The sequence below is a fragment of the Podarcis pityusensis genome, assembly GCF_964106645.2.
Source record: "Podarcis pityusensis genome assembly, chromosome: 4".
NCBI classification, from domain to species: domain Eukaryota; kingdom Metazoa; phylum Chordata; class Lepidosauria; order Squamata; family Lacertidae; genus Podarcis; species Podarcis pityusensis.
Genome location: NC_138027.1, coordinates 32,960,354 through 32,984,097, shown reverse-complemented (window position 1 = coordinate 32,984,097; position 23,744 = coordinate 32,960,354). Strand labels below are relative to the sequence as shown.

At 42.0% G+C, this 23,744-nt stretch overlaps 1 protein-coding gene across 3 annotated transcripts; it reads right to left on the bottom strand.

Moving 5' to 3' along the window:
* Window positions 1-579: 579 nt before the first annotated feature.
* Window positions 580-23,033, bottom strand: CD200R1 (CD200 receptor 1). Of its 3 annotated transcripts, none has more exons than XM_081004334.1 (8): window positions 22,357-23,033; window positions 18,074-18,181; window positions 16,981-17,289; window positions 9,439-9,684; window positions 6,479-6,538; window positions 5,532-5,589; window positions 2,411-4,551; window positions 580-2,182 (listed from the first exon to the last, which is right to left on the bottom strand). In XM_081004334.1, the coding sequence occupies exons 1-7, from the start codon at window positions 22,517-22,519 to the stop codon at window positions 4,503-4,505; spliced, it is 993 nt and encodes a 330-aa protein (XP_080860460.1). In that variant the 5' UTR covers window positions 22,520-23,033; the 3' UTR covers window positions 580-2,182; window positions 2,411-4,502. The 3 variants fall into 3 exon arrangements, with proteins under 3 accessions (XP_080860460.1, XP_080860459.1, XP_080860461.1); XM_081004333.1 differs by having other exon boundaries at window positions 6,479-6,587; window positions 22,357-22,996; XM_081004335.1 differs by lacking the exon at window positions 16,981-17,289 and having other exon boundaries at window positions 6,479-6,587; window positions 22,357-23,032.
* Window positions 23,034-23,744: the final 711 nt, after the last annotated feature.

Here is a 23,744-nt window from a genome sequence, read left to right as displayed (position 1 = left end):
GGTTAAAGATGCTTCAGGTTACAGACGCTTCAGGTTACAGACTCCGCTAACCCAGAAATAGTACCTCGGGTTAAGAACTTTGCTTCAGGTTGAGAACAGAAATCGTGCTCCGGCGGTGTGGCAGCAGCGAGAGGCCCCATTAGCTAAAGTGGTGCTTCAGGTTAAGAACAGTTTCAGGTTAAGAACAGACCTCTGGAATGAATTAAGTTCTTAACCCGAGGTACCACTGCATATCTAAAATCTTTTGAATAAATACATTTTCACATTTGCTTGCTTACTCAGTACTTGATGACTCTCAGATACATGTATGAACTGACTCCTTGGGAAAGTATAGTGTCTGAGGTGATGTGAGGTATTATGAAAGTTTGGTCTGTGGTAAATTTGTGGTGGCTTAGGAAGTGCACACGCTGCATTATTGTATGCCTTCAGTGCTGGATGCAGGCATCTTTTGAAATGTGCTGTTGAAGCGGCATTTGCCACCTTGGTGTATGCTCACCCACAACATCATTGGTCAGGTGTGGATTCACCCTCCATTGCTGGCACCACCTACATCTGTTTTCAAAGCATCAAACTGTTGAATCAACCTGCAATGAACTTTTATTTTCAGAATGTGCTTTTCAGGGGCAACAGAAATATGCAGTGGGTGTAGATTGTGTGTGGACTACATAGAAATAACAAGTATTCTGACTCCATTGATTCTAGAATAAAATGCTCTGTATGTGTGTGTGTGTGTGTGTGTGTACACACAGCCTTGTGTGTGCGTACGCAGCCTTTGGTGTTCTGAATGTTTTGTTCCTATGGAAGGACTTTATGCATCCACAGAAGGGGATTTTATCTCCATTTCTTTTTAACTAAGTAATATTTTCCTGCATATCTGGGGAATCCCATGAGCGTACAGAAACCCTCACATTGTCTGGAAATGGCCCCATTTCATTGCTCTGCTGGTTGGCTATTAGATGGAACAAACAGACAAGGAAGCTAGAGCTCACATCTTCTCAAGTTCTCTTCACAGGTCTGCACCCATGGGTCTTGTCTCTGCCACAGACATCCTGTGTGACTTTAGGAAAACCACTCAGCATTTTTCTACTTCATTTCTTCATTACTTCATTTCCCCTAATATGCAAAAAAAAAACACCCAGACCTTGTTTCACGGCTCCACTGTGATCACACTTCACTGGGGTATATATGGTCCAACAGGAGGCAATGGTGGTCTAGGCCTCAGGGAAAACTTCATGTATATTTTTTATTTGTTCTAAATTTACAGTTGCAGAAATATCAAATTAGATTGCACACATTCAGTAAAATGGACGGGATCAATATTAATATTATTATTGTTATTAGTTGCATTTACATCCCACTTTTTTTCTCCAAAGAACTCAAGGTGGCATGCATGGTTTCCCCCTCCTCAATTAATCCCTACAACAACCTTGCGAGGTAAGTTAGGCTGTGACTGGCACAAGCTTTATATGCTGCGAATGCTACGACAAAGCGCTTTATATGCATTGTAACACTGTGAAACCAGGTGGCACTGTGGAGCCCTGTCTTTCACCAACAGGATTTCCCCGTATGAAGTTTACAACACGTTGAACTGAATCGCTTTTTTGATGTGTCTAGATCCAGCCAAGGTCATCCAGTGAGCTTCATGGCAGTGTGGGGATTTGAACTCTGGCTTCCCAGGTCCTAACCCAACACCCTAACCACTACACCACATTGGCTGATCAATGAAGGTTCCTTGAGAATTATATAAAAAAGTTTCCAGATCTGTTAAGGGAAAGCAAGTGGAAGAGGCCTAAGAAACATTGTCCATTTTGGGGTAGGGGCTAGTCTAGATTCCATCTGAACAGCCCTGCGATTTTAGGTTCTGGCTACCTTTTAGGTCTCTGGCTACCTTTATTCCAAGGAAAGCATACCCAAAGTATGCACAGAGACCCCTGTTGCCATGTGCACAACAATGTTTTTCTCCCACAACATGACTGACCATGAGGTTGAATTGCTACTTAGTGACTCTTGACAAGGTAATATAAGGTCATTATGGATTACCTTTTTGTTGTTGCTGCTGTTAAAGCTACATTCATATCAGGACCAAGGTACGTGGCATCCTTGGGCAGCAACCAAGGCTCACTGCTAATGTCTGTCCTGGGCCTCTGTGCTGGAGGCTGTATCTAGTTATCCTTTAAATTTCCTATGAAGAGTTTGGATTTGATATCCCGCCTTTCACTCCCTTTAAGGAGTCTCAAAGCGGCTAACATTCTCCTTTCCCTTCCTCCCCCACAACAAACACTCTGTGAGGTGAGTGGGGCTGAGAGGCTTCAGAGAGAAGTGTGACTAGCCCAAGGTCACCCAGCAGCTGCATGTGGAGGAGCGGAGACGCGAACCTGGTTCCCCAGATTACGAGGCTACCGCTCTTAACCACTACACCACACTGGCTCAGTGTTGCTCTGGGTGGTTAGACACAGTGTCCCAGTGCAACTTAGACTTGCTACCACAGCTGGATAAGCCTCCTAAGGCCCACTGACAGAAGAGGGGGTTCATCAGAGGACCCCCTCAAGCCTGAACCCAGTCCTGATTCACATCCTTATTGCTCTAATTCAATTGGGTTCCTTGTCCTTCTTTTGATTACATTTGGATCTAGTTCTTACTTTAGAGCTCTCAGAGAATCAAGGAACATTGTTGCGTGCTCAGCTGATGAGTCTAAACAGCAGAAAGCTGATCAATTCAATTGATAGTAGGTTATCAATGCCTGCTAGTCGTATTGGCTGTGTATTATCTCCTGTGTTGGAGGGGACATTTTTTTCAATACCAGTTGCTGAAGGGAAAGCACTATTGCACTTGTGTCCTCCTTATAGGCTTTCTATAGAAATCTTTTTGGCTACTGTGAGAAACAGGGTGCCATATAAATAGGCTTTTGCACAGGGCTCTTCTTCGGTTCCTATGCATAACCTCAGAAACCCCTTTCTGCTCTTGATCTGTGAAGAGCTATTTGTTCACTAATGACAAAGTATAGACAATATACGGCCATTAACTTTTGAGAAGTTTCATAAGGCACTTTGTCACAAAGGGCTACAGGCACTTTTCTCTTATAGAATCATAGAATTGTAGAGTTAGAAGGGACCACAGTGGTCATCCAACCCCTGCAATGCAGGAATATTTTCCCCAGTGTGAGGCTACGAACCCAAATCCCCGAGATTAATAGTCTGAGATATCCCTAGTTCCATTACTATTAGTTATTATAATTTAATTCCACTCTTCCAAGGAGTTTGGGGCAACGTGCCCATTCACAACAATTCTATTTGGTAGGTTAGCTCGCTCTCAAAGTCTGACTCAGTTGACAACACCATACCTGCTCTCTCCCTATTAACCTCACTGACATGTAGAACATAATCCAGAGAATTTTAGGAAGAAGCTGTCCTTCTGCAGGATGCGGTCTTCCAGGAGCGTGTCTTACTTCCACGTCTGTCAGTCAGAGAAAGAACAGTTATTTTCTTCTGTGGCACAGTTCCTTGGAATGCTGGTTATATGGTCCTTAGAATCATAGAATTGTAGTCATCTAGTGCAACCCCCTGCATTGCAGGAATCTCAACACATGGTCCCCTTTTTAGAACAGTGCTCTTAAAGAGTGATTTGGCCCTGAAAGCCCTTCCCAGTTCAAGCTGTACTTGTTGTTGTTGTTGTTTAGTCATTTATTTGTGTCCGACTCTTCGTGACCCCATGGACCAGAGCACGCCAGGCACTCCTGTCTTCCACTGCCTCCCACAGTTTAGTCAAACTCATGCTGGTAGCTTCAAGAACACTGTCCAACTATCTCGTCCTCTGTCGTCCCCTTCTCCTTGTCCCCTTCTCCATCTTTCCCAACATCAGGGTCTTTTCCAGGGAGTCTGCTCTTCTCATGAGGTGGCCAAAGTATTGGAGTCTCAGCTTCAGGATCTGTCCTTCCAGTGAGCACTCAGGGCTGATTTCGTTAAGAATGGATAGGTTTGATCTTCTTAACCTGTACTTAATGCCCCATATTAAAGTGAATGGTCTGCTTGGATTAAGCAGAAAGATGGTGACAATTAATTAGAATCACCTCTTTTCATAGTTTTCACAACAGCTTTCTGAATGCTTAGACTGGAAAAATACAGTCAATGTGAGAAAAAGAAGATTCGTTATGATGCAGAGCAGAATATTTAAGGCCAGCAGCGTTCTTGGAAGAATTCTACAGAGCCTGGAGAAAAGGTGCATAATTGCTCAGCCTCTTTTACATACAGATAATTGACTCTGGTTTTTTGACAAGTATGGGGCACTGGCAGAGAGAGACAACAGGCCGTTGGGTTTGTGGGAAGGATACAGAAAGCCAAAATGTACCCATGTCCATGGGAGGGTCACTGTAAGCTGTTAATGACCCCCCTGCCCATGTATTTTTCTCTTACACAGTTCAAGTCAGACAGCGTTTCAGCTTGAAGAAAAGAGCTCTGATGGGAAGTGTCATTCACTCTGTGGGAAGTCACCTGCTTTCTCATAGATCACATTTTCCACTTGTACGAAAATGGCATATGGCTCCAACTCACTCTCCTACAAAACAGAAGTGCATCCCTTTGAGAAGAAAACATGGCTTGTGACCTAAGTAAAACTCTGAAGCATTTTAAAACATGAAGGAAGCTGCCACAACCCCATTTGTTTCTTTCATCTCATGATATGCAGAAAAATGTTCTGACTTACCCCCCTTGCACCACCCCAATAGAAATAATGAGAAAAGATTCCCTTTATACTGCAGAGTTTTTATTTTATGAAATACACTGTGGGTGGCAATATCAAAGTTATTAAAGTATGGAATTATGATTAGCAGTAGACTCAGTTGTTTGGATATTTTTTGCACTGGAAAGTTCTTGACTGCTAGTCATAAATTCATGCTTGTGTTTCTGGGGCAATCCAGTCATATGGGCAGAGTATTATTCTTTCTTTCTTTCTTTCTTTCTTTCTTTCTTTCTTATGCCACATGATTTTCAAGAGTTATAGAAAAGTCATCAAAAATATTTTTACCATTAAGAAAACAAAATGGAATTTTGTAAAAAGGTAATTTTGTAAAAAAAAAAAAAATCCTAAACAGCCCAGGCTATGTAATCTATTGACCAAATGGAAGCTTTCCTCTCATTGCAAGCAGCCAGGGAGGAGATGGGGAGCAATTCTGATAGGGACCATACTGTGGTACTAACAACACCTGGGGGATACATGGGGATCTCCCCTCCCAGAAGAGAAGTCTTCAGAAAAGAGAAGATTGGAAGGAAGGAAGGCGAGAATACACACAGATTGTTGTAGCCTCAGAATAGGTGGATACATGGTGAGGAATGCCCACAACAAGTGTGAGGTGGCTTCCAGGAAACATTTAATGTGTACTGAGTACTATGACTATGCACTTCTGGTGGCTTTTGAGCATGATTGGCAACATAGCTAGCAGCCTGTATATGTCTATACCATATGATAAAAGTATTGTGCCCTTTTTAACACAAAAAATTGGTTTCAGAGCAAATCTCTTATTATTTCCTTGGTCTTACCTGGATGCTTGGTCTTGACATTGTTTCAGGACTTTTGGGTGCAGCAACTTCTCTTTTTCTGGCATATGCAGGGAGGGGAGAATATAATCAGATTCCTTCTTCCAGATACCATGCAAAATGGGTTTGGATCAACATGTCATCTATAAGACCCTAGGATAATTTCAGATCTAGTGTACCCATCGAAATATCTTACAACTGATCCTAATACACGTACACATTCCACTGCCAATATAGAGTATCACCACTACTTTGTTAGAAATAGGGTCTGACTAATCTGTCAATTAACATTTATCTCAGTTTCCCATGTTTTTCAATTTTCAGTTCATTATAGCATTTTCCACATCAACGTGCAATTTTTTTAAAAAAAAACAAACAGTCTGCATGAGAATTTGCACACATTTTTAAGGTAATTTCGCAAACAATTTCTCTCAGCCAAATGAATTTTCCTTATTATTTTCACAAATATATGCAATTTTGTATGCATGTTTTGGTTGGAGAACACATTGAAAAAATCAGAGAAGTGTGAATTTTTAAGGATGGCTGCATTTTGGTTCACAAATTGGTTTGGGAAGTGCAAACATAAGCCAGTTCTACAGCTCTGTACAATTGGTCAGCTGCCACAATGACCATAAATTCAACTTACTACAGAAAAATAGCAAGGCATTATTTATACAGCTTTCTGCCTCTGGAACTAGAAGGTGATTCATAGGATAGAATGTAGGAAGACCTTACAGAGACAAGAAAACCAAGAAAAGTAGTTGTGACTAGGTTGGGGAGAAATCCATTTAGTTCTTTGAATTTCAACGTGAACCTAGTTAGAGGCAGAACGCTGTATAAATAAAGCCTTGCTATTTTTCTGTAGTAAGTTGAATTTATGGTCATTGTGGCAGCTGACCAATTGTACAGAGCTATAGAACTGGCTTATGTTAGGACTTTGGCATACATACCTTCTATAGAGGAGGTAGATGAAAACTGAAAGCAGGAGAATTCCCAAGACACCAGCAAGGCTGGAAAATAGAATGGTGATTGTTACATCTTCTTTTTTACTTTGTCCACCTGGAAATATGCAAAGTGCAAGAAATGCCAGTTAGGAGACATGGGTGTAATGGATGGAATTAATAGATCAGTCAACAAAAGATATGGTTGCAGATTAGAATTTGTATGTACCCCCTGAAGCTCAGGCCCAAACAACAAGGTATTTAACTAGTTTTGAAATTATGCTAAAGCAAAACTCAGTATTTGATAAGGGCTTAAAGGTAAAGGACCCCTGACCATTACGTCCAGTTGTGACTGACTCTGGGGTTGCGGCGCTCATCTCGCTTTATTGGCTGAGGGAGCCGGTGCACAGCTTCCGGGTCATGTGGCCAGCATAACTAAGCTGCTTCTGGCGAACCAGAGCAGCGCACGGAAACGCCGTTTACCTTCCTGCCACAGAAGTACCTATTTATCTACTTGCACTTTGAGGTGCTTTCGAACTGCTAGGTTGGCAGGAGCTGGGACTGAAGAACAGGAGCTCACCCTGTCACAGGGATTTGAACCGCCAACCTTCTGATCAGCAAGTCCTAGGCTCTGTGGTTTAACCCACAGTGCCACCCACATCCCCTGATAAGGGCTTACTCTCCAGTATATATAGGATTCTTTTGGAAACCTCACTGGGTTCCACAGGTAGCTTAAGACAACCATGGGAAAGTGACCTAGGCAAGACAATTGATTTAGAAGCATGGCAAGCCTGTGGAACAAACCCCCATTTCACACCGCATCAGTGCACATTTGGGAGAATGCATATAAGCATATCCACAGGAGATACCTACCCTTGCGATGCCCTGAGTTAAGCTTGCCATATGTCCGGAATTTCCCGGACAATGTTTCGGCCTCTGGAAGCAGTGTCTGGGCGGAAATCTCTGGAATCCATGGCACCCCGTGTCAGAAGTTTAGATTTTGACAACAACTTTGGGCAAAAAAAAGCTCAACATCTTTGCCCAAAAAAGCTCTTTATAAAGAGCTACTTTGATTCCTGTTTGCAGCAGCCAGACTCATGGTGGCCAAAGGCATCTGCAGGTGACTTGCAAGACTATTGGCACCTCCAGATAATTGCTTTAATGGAAAAACTTAACAAAATATACCCAAACCCTATACCATCTGAAAATCAAGGACAACTTTTCTAAAGTTTGGCATCCATTAACTGAATGCATTAAAGTTAAGAAACATGATTGTCAGCCACCCTCTTCTTATGAATTCCTATGAAAAGCATTCTTGGATAGATGCTTATAAAGGACAATTGTCCGGAATTATAATACTGTTTTTGGAATACTGCTGCAGGGGTGTGGAATCTTTGGCCATCTATAGAGAATGTTGAATTCTGACTCCCATCAGCTCCAGGCAAACATGTGAAAGGCCTAAGTTTTCCATCACTGGTGCAAACCGTGCAGCTTTTTCATTTAGGCACTATCAGTTTCCAGCAGAATATTTACCTTCATGGCAGTGCTTTGGGATTGATTTCCAATGGATATGGAGAACATTAGAAAATCTCTGCAAGCAATAGGACTTGGAAACAGTCCAACATGAGCATATTAAATAAGTATTATTATTATTATTATTATTATTATTATTATTCACCCATCTGACCAGGTTGTCCCAGCCACTCTAGGCAGCTCTCAACAAAATATTAAATGTCCATTGCTGACCTAAACTGTTCCATGCAGAATTTTCCATGGGAATAATTCCAAAAGGCTGCCTCTGAAGGAAAACATTACACCAGACCTGGCCCTTAGACAGAAAAGGAACTACAATCGTTTTGGGGAAAATTTTCTACTTTTTAGTAATATTACAGGCCAAAATGTGAGCCCCAAACCCAAGATCCCTGGAACACACCACCAGAAGAAGGATAATAGTGGATATTAGTAAATTGATTTTTATTTCAATTTATTTTTATCCCATTTTTCTAGACACAAATGCATCCAGAGTGGTATACCGTAAGAACATTGATAAAAATACTGAAAAGGAACATTATGAATTGTCTTTTGAGCTAAAGCACTCAAAATGTTATAAAGAAAAAAAAATTTTAAAAAATTTTTTAATTCCCTGGGAAATGGACCTTCAAGTAATAATGTCTAATGAAAAATGGGGAACTTTTAAAACTCTTTTGGCCCACTTAAGGGAATTTTCTTGGAAATTCTTACATAAGTGGTATCTTTCCTCCTTGGCTGAAAAGCTGATGTGTCAGATTCATGCAACCAAAGGGAATTCCATCCTCCATCTGTTCTATAATGTGTGACACCCATTTTGGATTTTATAAGCATCAAGCAGATTTTGTTTATAACCCCCTAAGATCTCATGTTAATATGTGGAAAGATTTTTGGGAGTGAAATGTAAGAATTTGATTTGATAGTTTTAATCAAAGTGGTTGATGTATTGAGTTATGTTATCTTATGTGTGATGTGAAAAATTAAAATTGATAAAAATACAGAAAGACAAAGGAAAAAAGGAAGGTGGGGGAGGTACTTTGTATCCCATACCTCACCTGTACCTTTGTTTAGTAATTTGCTACTGGTTTGTGTCCTGTGTTTTGTTTTGGTTCCCATTGCAAAAATATTCAATTAAAAATGTGTGTGTGTGCGCGTGTGTGTGTGTGTGTGTGTGTATGAAAAAACAACAAAACAGGGTAAATTACAAGTTGAATCTAGATCAGTGGCACATAAATGGGACATGTAACCTGGAAAATGCAGCAGAACATCAAACCACCCAGCCATCAAGATTTCATCTAAGTTGCAAACGTGGGAGAAAAGAGAAGTCCTAGTTGACAAAAGAATATGTGTGAAAAGGGGGTGATTCTGAAATCTCTCAGGAAAACGTATCAGAGAGTGGAAACCACAAATTAACAAACAGAGAAAAAGATTCTTAGGGTTACCTAATAAGATACTGAGGGACTCCTTCCATGCAGGATGGGAGACAAAGCAAGTTACTTTGCTCCCCTCAGAGTTGTTGACCTTGTATATACTGGTGACAGTCTGTGTGCCATTAAGCAAATTTTCACTCTTGGTGTTATACTCTCCTCCTGGGGACCATGAGATCTGTGCCGCTGGTTTCCCTGCAACTGCCTTGCAAATGGCAGTTCCATTGATGTCGTCATGAATCAGGGACGCCTCAGGAGGTACTGGAGGGAACAAATAAATGAGGCAGTTAAATTTATCAAAGTGGTGGGTTCTAATCTACTCTAGATTAGAAGCGGCAAATGGAGGGTGCTTGGGCGGCTGTGGGCAGCATTAACTCAGTGTAAAGCTGTCAGGAACTGCATTTGAGTAGTGGGGGTGCCTTGATCCCGCAGTGAGCAGGGCCAGACCCATCCACACATACAACCACACACACTTAACACAGGCAGCTGAAAGACGTATCTCATGCCCCCCTGTCCTGTGGCCCCAGAAGATGGGTGTTTTCCGTTGCAGCATGTTGGAGGGTATGCACATCTGGTTCCCCACCTCTGGCATAAAAAGATGGACATAAAAGGTAGCAGAGCTGCATATTCCAGACCCTCCAAGTGTCCCTCTTTTCCAGGGACAGTCCTGGATTTACAGAAGCCATCCTAGTTTCTGATTTGATCCTGGAATGTCCCACTTTTCATTAGGCTGTCCCTATTTTCACTGGAGAAATGTTGGAGGGTATGGAGTTATCTGCCTCCTGAGCCATCTAAAGGCAGCCCTCTATAGGGAAGTTGTTTTTTAAAAAATAAAAATGTTTAATGTAGTGTTGTTGTTGTTTAGTCATTTAGTCGTGTCTGACTCTTCGTGACCCCATGGACCAGAGCACACCAGGCACTCCTGTCTTCCACTGCCTCCCGCAGTTTGGTCAAACGCATGCTGGTAGCTTCGAGAACACCATCCAGCCATCTCGTCCTCTGTCGTCCCCTTCTCCTTGTGCCCTCAATCTTTCCCAACATCAGAGTCTTTTCCAGGGAGTCTTCTCTTCTCATGAGATGGCTAAAGTATTGGAGCCTCAGCTTCAGAATCTGTCCTTCCAGTGAGCACTCAGGGCTGATTTCCTTCAGAATGGATAGGTTTGATCTTCTTGCAGTTTTTATATATGTTGGAAGCTGCCCAGAGTGGCTAGGGCAACCCAGAATTCTGCCTGGGTCAGAGGAATGTGCCACAGCGTAGGCACCGGCAGATATTCCTGTCGACCTCCCCGCGTCTCCACTTTGCTGATAAGCAGGCGAGGTCCGGCGATTCTTCTCAGATGTATGAGAGGAACACACCGTTCTTCCTCTCTCCCCTTTGGTGTCCCCAGGGAGGGGAAAGAAGCAGACAGAAAACTATTTACATCATTTATTTCTGCCTCTTACATCAGTACAGAGAATCATGTCTGCACTCAACAACAGCAAGAAGAAACTCCTCCCAAGTACATCCAGTACGGGTCATATGACACACACACACTGAGCTAACATCTGGTGCTCAGTACAGAATGGACTGCCCCTTTGTTCCCATGGCAACAGTCACAAACATCCTGTCTGGCTTTCCAGCCACAAGCAGCTGGCTGAGCTGCTAGAGCCTTTGCTTGCTGCAGCATTGGTGCTTTATGGTAACATACTCCCCCTAAAGTATCAATGTGTGCCGCGAGCAAAGCGTCATCCAGAGAAGAAAACAAACAGTTGTTATATTTATAACATTCCCCTGTTGTTTCAGTTCCACCCTTGGAACTACCCGCCACTGGTTTAACCAATGTACCTCTCTGGTTGTGTGACTTCGCATTACCTCGGTTAACAACTCTCTGTTGTGCCTTTGTCTCTGACTCAGACACAGCTTCAATCTGTCCTTGGTCGTTTACAATAGCAACATATGCAAGGTTAGCAAACTCCTTTGAATACCTCTTGGGTGGTACACCCTTCGTTGCTCTCTCAGACCTGCGTTTGAGGTTCTGATCCTCTGTGCTCACTGGTTCAACCTTTGGATTCTGTTGAGAACCAGTACTAAGCTTAATCAATGGTTCATCCTCCTCTTCTGAGGGTCTAGTCATTATGTGAGATTTCCTCTCAATGACTGTGACAACTGAGCTGTCTGAGCTATCGCTGTCATCATCAGTACTACTGAACTCAATAAGATCAAACTCATCATCATCATCATCATCGTTTCCTGTGGGAAATGTCTGTACTACCCGCTCTTGCTTTGGAGCACTCTCTAGGAACTTTGTGAGAATCACCTGACCAGATTCAGACAAAATTACTCTGTAGAGACCCTTTTCATAACCCACAAAAATGCCTCTGGCATTCTTTACACCACCTGGAGCTTCTGTTCTCACATGAGACCCGAAAACCTTAAAGTAGGCAACAGAAGGTTTTCTATTGAACAGCTTCTCAAAAGGAGAAATTCCCAAGTCTTTTGAGACCTTTCTCAACCACACGTGAACATAGGACATTAACGACTCCGCCCAATATTCATGTGGCAAATGTGAACTCAGCAATTGTGCATTCATTCCCTTTTGCAATTCTTTGTTCACTTTTACACAGACCCCCCTGTTCCACGCTTCTTGTGAAACTGCCACTTTGTGGTCTATCCCTTTTCCATCCAGGAACTTCTGAAACTTCTGCAACAGAAAAATTTGCTTCTCATCTGTGAAAAGACAATCAATGTTAGCATCATGCATACTTTTAACCTTGTCACAAAACTCCTGAAACTTTTCTAAAGTTTCTTGCGGTTTCTCCATCATATAAACCCAAGAATAATTTGTGAAACAATCCACACACAAAAGGTAATATCGTGCACCGCCTCTAGATGGTTTTAGAGGACCAATCACATCAGCATACACCCGCTGAAATGCTCTGTCGACCTTCTTCGTCACCTTCCTGGTGCTCACACTGGTCACACCTGCGAGAGAGATTTCGTTAGAAACAGAAGAATTACATTTCATGTAATCACTTTGATCAAAAGTCAACAAATACAGTCCATCTTTCTCTTTGGCAGTAAGAAACAGTTCTCCATCTTTGTAGATCTTGCAGCTTTTAGCATCATAGGACAATTTCAGTCCTTTCTTTGCAATCTGCGACACGCTCAGCAGATTAAATCTCAGTTCTGGAACCAGGTAAACATCATTTATAGTCAAGTTCAGACTCTCAAGATACACAGTCCCAATTCCAGTCGCTTCCAACTCCTGACCGTTGGCCTGTTTCACAGTGAAGCTTTGCTTCTTCAACGTCGAAAACAGTCCTCTGTGCGGGCACAAATGTTTTGTACAGCCCGTGTCGATTATGAACGAGTTCCCAACATCTGGCGTGGTTCCTTTCGCCATCATAGCCTTTGCAGGTTTCACCTGGCACTTGGTACGGCTTTTGCCTGACGCCTGAGGCTTCGTAGAGCTGCTCTTTGCTCCTCTTGACTGGCGCGGCTTCTTACAGTTTCGCTGTAGATGCCCAGTCTGTCCACAATTGTAGCATCGGACAGTACTCAATGCTACACCATGCTCCCCAGTAGCATCAGCAGTGGGGGAATTAGAACTCTGTTCTTCCCTCCCCCTGTCTTTTTCTTCCAGTGCAGCAAGTCTGTCGTGTTCATTCAGGACCACAGCACAAACTCTCTCCGCGGTCAGCTGCGCGGCCGGTAGGGAACCAAGCTGACTGGCAACAACCTTGTAGGTGCGGCTAAGGCTGTTTATCATCATGAAGCAAAACACTTCCTCCTGAAGACGGAAATTGCGTTCCACCATCTGTTGACGCAGAAACTTCATTTCTGTCAGGTGCGCTTGAACATCTCCATCAGGCGCAAGTCTCAGATTGGTCAATTTCTCAAAATACAGCAACGCTGAAGAACCAGCATCTCTCTGATGCGTTGTACGCAGCGTGTCCCATACCTCTTTCGCATTTTCTAAATGCTGAACATGCACCAACTGATCATCTGAGACACACAGAATTATAGCAGTCCTGGCCCTTACATTCTGTGACTCCCAACCTCTGGTTGGTGCTGCAGGGATGGGGTTTTCAATTACATCAAAAAGCCTCTGATTCTGCAGCAGGGCCTTCATCTTTACAGACCAAGATGAATAATTGTCACTGGTTAAGGGAGGTGGGCAAGGCAAACCTCCCCCTTTCTTGGCATCCATCTTGAAGCCAAGCCTCCAGCTCACAATGTCAAACAAACTGTAAAATCCAACAGTTGTTTTTTTCTTTCTCACGCAGCAATCTGCAAATTGTTTACGCTCTTTGCACCTGGCAGCTAAACGCAGGCTGCTATTGAAAAGTCCCTTCCAAGAGCTCGTAAACTTGTAGCCAAAACATTCTCTGGTTTTGTTTCGCTTTCCCAGGCTCACACTCAGAGTCCAGCCCCTTTGCCAGTAACTTTCCAGGACCGTTACCTAGCAACAATGCATTTCAATAAGACATCTTATCTACCACAAAAATTTGTGGAATGCAGGCTTCAGCCTTCAAGCTGCAGGCCTCTTCTCCCGGAGCTCTTGTTTTCTTTGAAACGCAGCTCCGTGAACCAGGGAATTAATCTTCCTGCGTTCACACTTTTAGCCCGAAATGCAGCATACCTTGAACTTTGTTGCTCTGGAAAACACCTCTTCTTTCCATCAGCTGTCTGTGGAGCCTCTGGCTGCCACTGTTGGAATTCTGCCTGGGTCAGAGGAATGTGCCACAGCGTAGGCACCGGCAGATATTCCTGTCGACCTCCCCGCGTCTCCACTTTGCTGATAAGCAGGCGAGGTCCGGCGATTCTTCTCAGATGTATGAGAGGAACACACCGTTCTTCCTCTCTCCCCTTTGGTGTCCCCAGGGAGGGGAAAGAAGCAGACAGAAAACTATTTACATCATTTATTTCTGCCTCTTACATCAGTACAGAGAATCATGTCTGCACTCAACAACAGCAAGAAGAAACTCCTCCCAAGTACATCCAGTACGGGTCATATGACACACACACACTGAGCTAACATCCGGTGCTCAGTACAGAATGGACTGCCCCTTTGTTCCCATGGCAACAGTCACAAACATCCTGTCTGGCTTTCCAGCCACAAGCAGCTGGCTGAGCTGCTAGAGCCTTTGCTTGCTGCAGCATTGGTGCTTTATGGTAACAGTTAGATGGGTGGGGTATAAATAATAAAATTAATAGGACTTCCCTGCTTTCATCAGAGAAATGTTGGAGAGTATGATATTCTATTGGTATCTTATGTTGCACCAAAATACACATTTGAGGAAGAAATAAGTCCCTTATGAAACCTGATGAGTAAACATATTCCTATACATGCTGTCAGGAATTGCTGACCACTATGCCATGTGATGAGCAGAGTCACTACAGCGGGAAGAACTCGTGGTCTGACTCAGCGTGGCTGGCCACTGACTCATCCAGGGCAGAGAGGACGATTAGGTCTCATCTGCACTAGGCACTGAAAGCTGTAGCATACCACTTTAAACAGCTTCCACTGAAGAATTCTGGAAACTAATTTGTTAGGAGTCCCCTCTTCCCCTCATCCCCAGTCTGACTTAAAAATCATCCTCTCTTCCCAGCACAGAAGTGCACATCGTGACAGACTTTAAGTTGCAGGCATCCAGGGAGCAGCCTCTGATCCCTGCACACCAGACCAGAGAGCAGACTGTACTGTGGTGCAAATTTGTGTAGCCAAAACCATTACAAAGAACAAAAAACCTAAAACAGAATAAAATGCATTACACAGTTAAAATAATTATTAAAACCAGGCATTCTGTCAGATAAGAGTTTGCTCCTCTGAAGAATTTGACATCATTCCTACAAACTTTTCTCTGTAAAATTGCCACTCCAAAGGCAAGACAAGCCACTTTTTCAGAAGTGTAGAGGGATCTGTCCTCTAATAAAAAGTTAGTCAGATACCCATCAATCTCTAAACTGAGAAATTTAAATACAGTATCTGAACAAGGGTTAAGTCCTCATAGACTGGGCAAATCAGTGGGGCAAATCTCTGGGTACATTTCCTCCAAACTCTCTCTTCATAAGGAATCCTACGACAGCGTCCTTCAACAATGGCAGAGTGCACAGACTGGAACTATAGAGTTGTAAAGGTTTTTCTCTATTTGGCATTTGTTATGATGGTTACATAGTGAGCGTGAGGAGTCTGAATGGGTAGTTTGGACAGACAGGCAGAAGTGCGATAAGCACAAAACATGTTTTATAATAGGATATTTCATGTGGCAGGATGCCATCTCAAGGTCTATGGAGCTCAGAACTAGTGCAGACTACAGTTCTCGTCATGCTGTTTTTAGAGACTGCTTGGAGAGTTGGAGGGAGCCTGAGTTTTATGAAGCTGAGCAGTCAGGTGTGTGAAGAGGTGACTCACTTGAGGCATATGGCTTTTAAAGCACTATAATGCATGTTTTCTCTGGATTTTCCTGCAGAGTTCCACATGGTGTCAACGTTATTCTGCCGGTATTCTGGAATAATGCAGACACCATGCCAATTTTTCTTCTGCTGCAGAATATCAGGTATTTGAAGAAAGGTCCTGTGTGTTCTCCCTATGTGTTCAATGGTGTGGAATGTGTTGGGTAACCTTCCACTGTATGATGTGGGAGGGTTGAGAGTGATGGGCATTGGCCTGAGTGATGCTGTTTCACACCCCTTCTGCTTCACTTCAGATAGGAGAGAACTAGCGGATATCTGAGGAGAGCAAGAATGGCAGATAGTACTGAAGGAAGCTCTGGGGTTAGTTGTAGTGGCCAGGGATATCGTGGAGAAAGTAAGGGTCATACTTTCATTGAGAAAACAAAGACTTCTGAAATACCAAGGGTGAAATGTTAACGAAAACACACACACACACACACACACACGGGGGGGGGGAGGATTTTGCTGGTTTAATACCAAAACAGGGAAGGGAGATTTTGTGACATTTTAGGAGCAGTAGTTCCCTCAGAACACATCCTGCTAATGGTGTGGATAACAAAATGCAGTCTCACTCACCACAAATTTACCGTACATTTTCTGCACAGTCTATTGCTATATTCAACCTTCCTTTCCCAAGCTCTATTCCCTCCCTCCCATTTCACTTTTGTACACCCTTGTCAGCCTTTTCAAACTTGTGTACTTCAGCATTTTGGAACTGGTATTTATATTCATGTTTGGTCATGCTGAGAAGAAAGCAGAGAAGAGGCACTGAAAAAGCAGATTGAAACAGAAGAAGCTTTAAGTCCTATGTCTGAAAAGACTATGCCATTTCTATGTTCTTTGTTCACAACTAAAAAATATTAATAAACGTGTAGTAGTTGTAACAGCAGCTGTAGAAGGAAGAGCAGAAGTAGAAATAGTTTGTTTTTAATTCAATTTTATAGGTTATTTTTTTATTGCATACATTTTTTTATCACTGTTGTGCTTAAATATTACTGCAAAATGCTTTCAGTGGTTGCCAGTAGCTTAAAAGTAGTTTTAAATGTTTGGATTCAATAAAATAGATGTAGCAGTCTCATATTATGATTTATAGGTACGGAAAAGAACATGGAGTTTCTTACCTAATATGGTTAGATTATGTTCATGGCTGAATGTTCCATCAGCAGTTGCTGTAGAACATTTATATATTCCTTCACTGGATATTTGTGCTGACTTTATCTGAAGGGTGGAGTCCTTGTCTGGTCTAGATAACCAACACATGCTATCCCCACTGCAGTTTCCCCCTGTTTGATTTCTATCACTGATGTATGATAAATAGCAAATTGTTCCATTCTTTAAGTTGGCATTCCAAGATACCATTATCATAGGTCTCTGATGGGGACAGGTCAGTATAACTTCAGTGCCAACCACTGCATCCGTTTTTGATTTGCCTGGAAGGATATATATATAAAAAAAGTACCATCAGTAGGTTTTCCTAGCTGGATCTGAGGACTACATTTGAGAACAAGCTGTTTTTTTAATCCTCAAATACTCCTTAATAAAATCCAAAAGGAATCCCAAAAACACGGTTTCCCAGTGTGTTAGAAAGAAACTACCATGAAAGGTTGTTAAACACACTGATGCGGTGTAACCCTTGTATTAAGATATACTATAAGGTAACTTAACAGCAGAGATATGTATCATGAGAGCTACACCCTCTGATATGTCTGGTCATTGTTACACTGTAATCTTGTTGCTGTAATCTGCAGAAAGTGGTAAACTTATCAAACTCAAGGAGAATTATTTTGAAACTGGAATAAAATGCTGGGAATTATGAACCGAACAAATTTGCTCTGAATTTTTAATTTCATTTATTTCAAACATCTGTTTCCGGCTTTTCTGGAATCCAATTTATTTTATTTTATTACCGTATTTATTACATTTTCATACTGCCCTTCAGTTGAATATCACAGCGCAGTTTGCAATATAAAAGCATAAGAGGCACTCACCAAACGTTTAAAAAAGATAAACAAAGTCAAATATTGGTAAAATTCTTTTCTAAATCCACCCTATAGGTGTAGCATAGTGTAGTGTGTTCACATACTAGATACAGCTCTCTCTCCTTTTAAATCAAGCTTAGTCATTAATCTCTCTAGGGCTTAACAACTAAACTTATGTAAAATAGCATTGTTATCTGCTCTACTATAATTAATAAATACAGGTGTGCAATGTTACCTTCTGCCAGCTGAGGTTTAATATTGTTCACCATCATTGCTGTGACTGAACTGTTGGCATGATGCTGTTCAGACTTATTTTGAATGGACCCTCTTGCTGGGAATGATCCTAAAAACAGTCATAAGACAAAACCATAAAAGGACCATGACATATAATTGTTGTGGTTGTTGTTATTGTTGTTGTTATAAATAAATACAGTCCATGTAATTACTCTAGAAACCGAGGGAAAGATTAGACCGGTGAATAAGACACCAACACATGTTAAACAAGGCACATAGCCCAGATTTATTAGTATAATGTCCATATAAATTTATCCACAAGAGAAGACTCAACCTCTGGAGAGGCTGCCAAAATCATTCAAGATCTTCTTTTGGAAATGGATACATGCACTGTAATTTTCACATTTCACTGGAATGCACAATTAGGTGTGCATGTTTAGTGGCATGGGGCCAGTGTGTGCAGTCTCTGGGTGGTTATCCAGGGTTTGTTCAACTACATCTCCCATCATCCCCTGCCATTGGCCATGCTGGGACTGGTGATGATTGGCACTGGGTTTCAAGAACATCTGGAGGACCACAGGTTCCCCAGTCTTGGTGTAGTGGTTCCGAGTGCTAGAACAGGACTTGGGTGACTCGGGTTTAACTCTCCACGCAGCTGAGAAGCTTACCTTGGGCCAATCACCTTTAATGTACATCACAAGCTTGTTGTAAGACTAAAATGGGTGTGGGAGAATAATGAGTGCCTTCTAGAGAAACCATTAATGTGAATGTTGAACCAGAGTTTTTAGAAAGCAATTTGAGGGATGAACCAATTCATACTATAAGCAAACGTAACTGCTGTCTGGTGGACCTTTGTTTACTGAAAATACCACCTCGGCAGAAGGCATTAGGAACAGAGAATCAGGAGAATTTCTCCATAACGCGGAATGGGAAGTTGTGTGGGGCCTGGACACAGTGGTGAGATGGATAAGGGAAAACAAGCTGAGCTTGAATCCAAGAAATTTGGAGGCACTGTGGGTGAATGGTTCCCACATCAGAGGAAAATAGTCAATTGCCTGACCTGGGCAGGGCTACATTCCTCCTGAAGGAGGAGATAGGCAGCCTGGAAGTGCTTCTGGATGTAGCTTTGTCACTAGAGGTCCAGGTAGCCTTGGTGGCTAGAAGTGCTTTTTACCTGCTGTTCCTGGTGCAATAGCTTTGGCCATTCCTGGACTGGGAGAGCTTGGCCACAATAGTTCAGACACTGATTGCTTCAAGACTGGATTACTGCAATGCACTCTACGTGGGGCCTCCCTTGCACTTGACCCAAACAGTGCAGTTAGTGCAGAATGCTGCAGCACAGTGGCTGACAAGAACGAGACCCTGTCTGCATATAATAACACCACTGCTCAGAGATCTGCGCTAGTTGCCCATTTGCTACTGGGTCAAGTTCAAGGTGTTACTATTGGTATATAATGGCCTGGAAGCAGTTACTTGCAGGATTGCCTCACCCCATATGTGCTCACTGAACCACTTCAATCTGCAGATTTGACACTGTAATAAGTGTTGTACAGTATTCATTTTACAGTTGTAAGCAATCGATCCTTTAGTATGGCAGCACCTACACTTTGGAACTCCCTGCCTGTTGACATTTAGGCAGGCACCTTTGTGATACACCTTTGGCACCGGCTTGAAATATCTTTGTTTAGGCAAGTCCATCCAATAATAATAATAATAATAATAATAATAATAATTTTATTCATACTCCACCCATCTGGCTGGATTTCCCCAGCCACTCTGAGCAGCTTCCAGCACATATAAAAACAAAATAAAACATAGATGTTGACACATTTTAATTTTTTAGTGTTACTTTTAATTACCTTTCAAATATTTTTAATGGCTATTTTAAAACTGTTTTTATTGATAATCTTAACATTTATTGCAAACTACTTAGAGGTTTTACTACAACCAAGTGGTATGTAGATTTTGTAAAATAAAATAGTTGTGGGACAAGTGCTTAATGGGACCAAACGCGTATCTGAACCACCCTGTTGGGATGACACTCTTTGGAAGGTGACTTGGAGCAAGGAACTGTGGGTAGAGTAAGGGTTAAGAACCTACTGGATCACCATTTCCAGTTGCCCTCTCCCAAAGTTGCTTTTCATGTAACAACAAAACGAGCTTCTGCTTTATCATTACATGTGTTTGTTTATAATACAGTTTGACCTACTAATTCCAGTCAATACAGTGGTACCTCAGGTTAAGTACTTAATTTGTTCCGGAGGTCCGTTCTTAACCTGAAGCACCACTTTAGCTAATGGGGCCTCCCGCTGCTGCCGCTCCGCTGGAGCATGATTTCTGTTCTCATCCTGAAGCAAAGTTCTTAACCCGAGGTACTATTTCTGGGTTAGCGGAGTCTGTAACCTGAAGCATATGGAACCCGAGGTACCACTGTATATTAAAAGGATAAAGCACAGTTTTGTTACTTGAGGAATGGAAAGACCAAAGGACCATTTTAGTCCACCTCTGAAAACTAAAGGTTGATACACACAAATTATATTTACTGGGGATTTTTATGACTGTTTTGACACGTGCCAAAATTACAGCTTATTCTCCTTTTGCAATAGACTTTTCAGCAGTTTTCCAAAATGTGCTGACAGGCCACCATCTCGACACCATGGAGACAATGCCTTTTTCAGTAAACCTTCACTGAACTTTCGTCTACGGTCTCCTCCGACTATTGTGGTAAGTAGGAATCTATTTATTCTCCATTGCAGATGGCCGAAGAGGGTGGAAGAAAGAGGTTTCCTTAAGTAAAACTTTAAATTGTTCTGCCATCATGCAATCCATTATTTATCTTTAAGTTATTATTTATAAATGACACTTTTTAGTTTATTTTCATTTGTAATATTTTACTTCCTGATTTTTAGAGGATATTTTGTTCAGTTGCTTACTGTGAATTTTCCTTGCACTTTTCTAGCTGATTTTTATGCATAATGTTTATGTTGATATGAGAGGAGGCTGTTCAGTTGTTAATTATGTTTTTTAGAATGTTGTATTTGCTGTTTATTTGAGATGTTTTAACCTATGTTTTAATGTGTTTAAATATAAGCAGCATATAAATGGTAATATAATAATAAAAAAATTAACAGAAGGGATGGAAACTGTTCTAATTGTTAGATTGTCCCTGCACAAAACTGGTGTTTCGGATACAGGTCTGATCACTACTTTAGTGAAGTCAATCTACCTGCACCCAACCAACCCTTGACAATTCCAGCCAGCAAAGTTGTTCTGTCTTCTGCTTTCCTTCACCAGAGGAGAAGTATTCAGATTTCACATAGTGGTCTTCTAAACACCAGACCAGCCTTCCTACAGCCCTGGAGATGAATGGGCTGGAACTGATGCCAGCAAAAGTCGTAAGCTTTTCAACAGGTGTGATAGAGAGAATCCCAAGAGAGTTCAAAAAGAGAGAGACATTATAGCTTTGTTTATAAAGTGAGCATATTTGCGCAATTAAATTCAGACATATACTCTGCTAAAGCAGAGCAGGGGTAACTGCTGCCTTCTAAATGCTGTTGAGCTCCAACTCCCAGCCAGCCTCAGCCAGGATAGCCAATGGTCTGAGATGATGGGACCTGAAGGAGCGTCTCCACCTCCATCGTTCTGCCCAGACACTGAGGTCCAGTGCCGAGGGCCTTCTGGCAGTTCCCTCACTGCGAGAAGCCAAGTTACAGGGAACCAGTCAGAGGGCCTTCTCAGTAGTGGCACCCGCCCTGTGGAATGCCCTCCCACCAGATGTCAAAGAGAAAAATAACTACCAAACTTTTAGAAGACATCTGAAGGCAGCCCTGTTTAGGGAAGCTTTTAATGTTTAATAGGTTACTGTATTTTAGTGTTTTGTTGGAAGCCGCCCAGAGTGGCTGGGGAAACCCAGCCAGATGGGCAGGGTATAAATAAATTATTATTATTATTATTATTATTATTATTATTATTATTATCCTGCAATATCTGGAGGTCCACAAGTCTCCCATCCCTATGCTAAATAATACTGTGATAGGAATTTATACTCAGGCCAACTCCCAGCTTATTCAAAGTAGGTTTTTCTTCCTCTTTGAAAATATTTGGTTCGAGAAATGTATGCCGCTATTTGCCCTTGAGGTTTAAATATTATAAGTAGATGATAACGATCCGGTCCATGATGCCTGTTCCCTAGCCACTTTGCTACATATCCTTTAATGTGGGTGAAACTGAAAGGCGAAGACTTTATAAGAAAAGGCAACACCTTCAGTGAAAAGTAAGACTTACCCATTGTTGCCATCACCACGGTGACAGTGAGCAGGGCACAGGCACTCCAGTTCTTCAGAACAAAATTAATTCCACTTTTGGCTTCCATGGCGCACACAATTATATCACCACGACATCCATTCTGATGTCTGTTTAACCACCAATACAGCGAGCATCTTTTCATGCAAACATTTCATCTCAGTGAGCATCTTTGCTCCACTTTCTACATCCCTAGGTTCTACAGCAGCTCTGTGTGCTCCAGACTGATTAGGTCCTTTGGGTTGGAGTGGTTCTTCCTTCTGCCTTGCCACTTGTACAGGGTTTCCTGTGCTTACTTGTCAAAAAACCAAACACAGAGGAAGCAGATGAAGTCACTTTCCTCAGTGGTTATCGGAACAGGACTGCTCTCTTTGGGAAGACGAGCCCTCACGGTAAAACTCAAGAAAATAAAAACAGGGTTGTTCCATCAAGCTTCCGTGTCAGAGGAAATTTCATTTGAGGTGAATGATACTTAAAAAATAATGCAAAACCATTTCATGGAAGAAAATTCAACTCATGGGCTGAAGAGCTGTCTGTATTATGATTTAGCAGCTTCCACTATTTACACTTTCTACATTCTCATGCATCAAGAAATTATATTGTAGTTTCCACCACAAAAAGGTGATATGTCTTCTGCCGTCAGGTTCTCCGGTGCTTGTTGCTGGTAGGGTTGATGAGCGCTAATGGGGCATTCATACAAGTACATATATGGGAACAAATTAAGGAGCTAATTTGAGGGGTGGGTTCCTCCGTTCACATTTTAGTGGGTGTTCAAGGTTCAAAATTTGCCCACACAGACAAATACAGCATTTTCACTTCAGATGAAATGACTCAAGATTCTGTAGAAACCACGGGTTTATTTTAAAGTTAATACACGGCATTTGCTTCAGCATGACAGAAGAAGATTCATATGATAAACTGTAGATTTCACATGATGAGATTTCCCTTGATCCTTTGAGTCTTAATGAGTCTCATCCCCAGGCTATCACCTCAAAAAGAAACCAGTCTTTTCTTAACTAGCTTTTACACTAGTTGATTCTCCAGGATTTGGAAGTGTCTTATACACCGTTCATGAAGTTTGCCTAGCTTGATTAGTTTTTTCACACATGCTTATTCCAGTAAATTAAAATTGTCTAGCACACATCTTAATACACATGGGTCTAGCATAGGTCCTAACCTGGGGTCTGACACACAGTTTCAACACAGAAGCCTCAATTAAATTTTAACACTATCTTAATCCATAATTTAGGGTGTCTTGCACCCACCAACTCATATGTTGGGTAACAATTCAGTGTTTGAATTACGGTAATTAGCATTCAATATCCTCTTCTGACCAGTAATCACACTTTGCTTTAGAGCTAATATACTTT

Excerpts from the sequence above, each read along its gene's own strand:
- CD200R1 (XM_081004333.1), bottom strand. The coding sequence starts at position 22,519 with ATGAAAAGATGCTCGCTGTATTGGTGGTTAAACAGACATCAGAATGGA. Across the intron at positions 18,182-22,356 it reads CGTGGTGATGGCAACAATGG|GATCATTCCCAGCAAGAGGG; the intron begins GTAAGTCTTACT and ends GACTGTTTTTAG. Across the intron at positions 17,290-18,073 it reads TAAACCTCAGCTGGCAGAAG|GCAAATCAAAAACGGATGCA; the intron begins GTAACATTGCAC and ends ATATCCTTCCAG.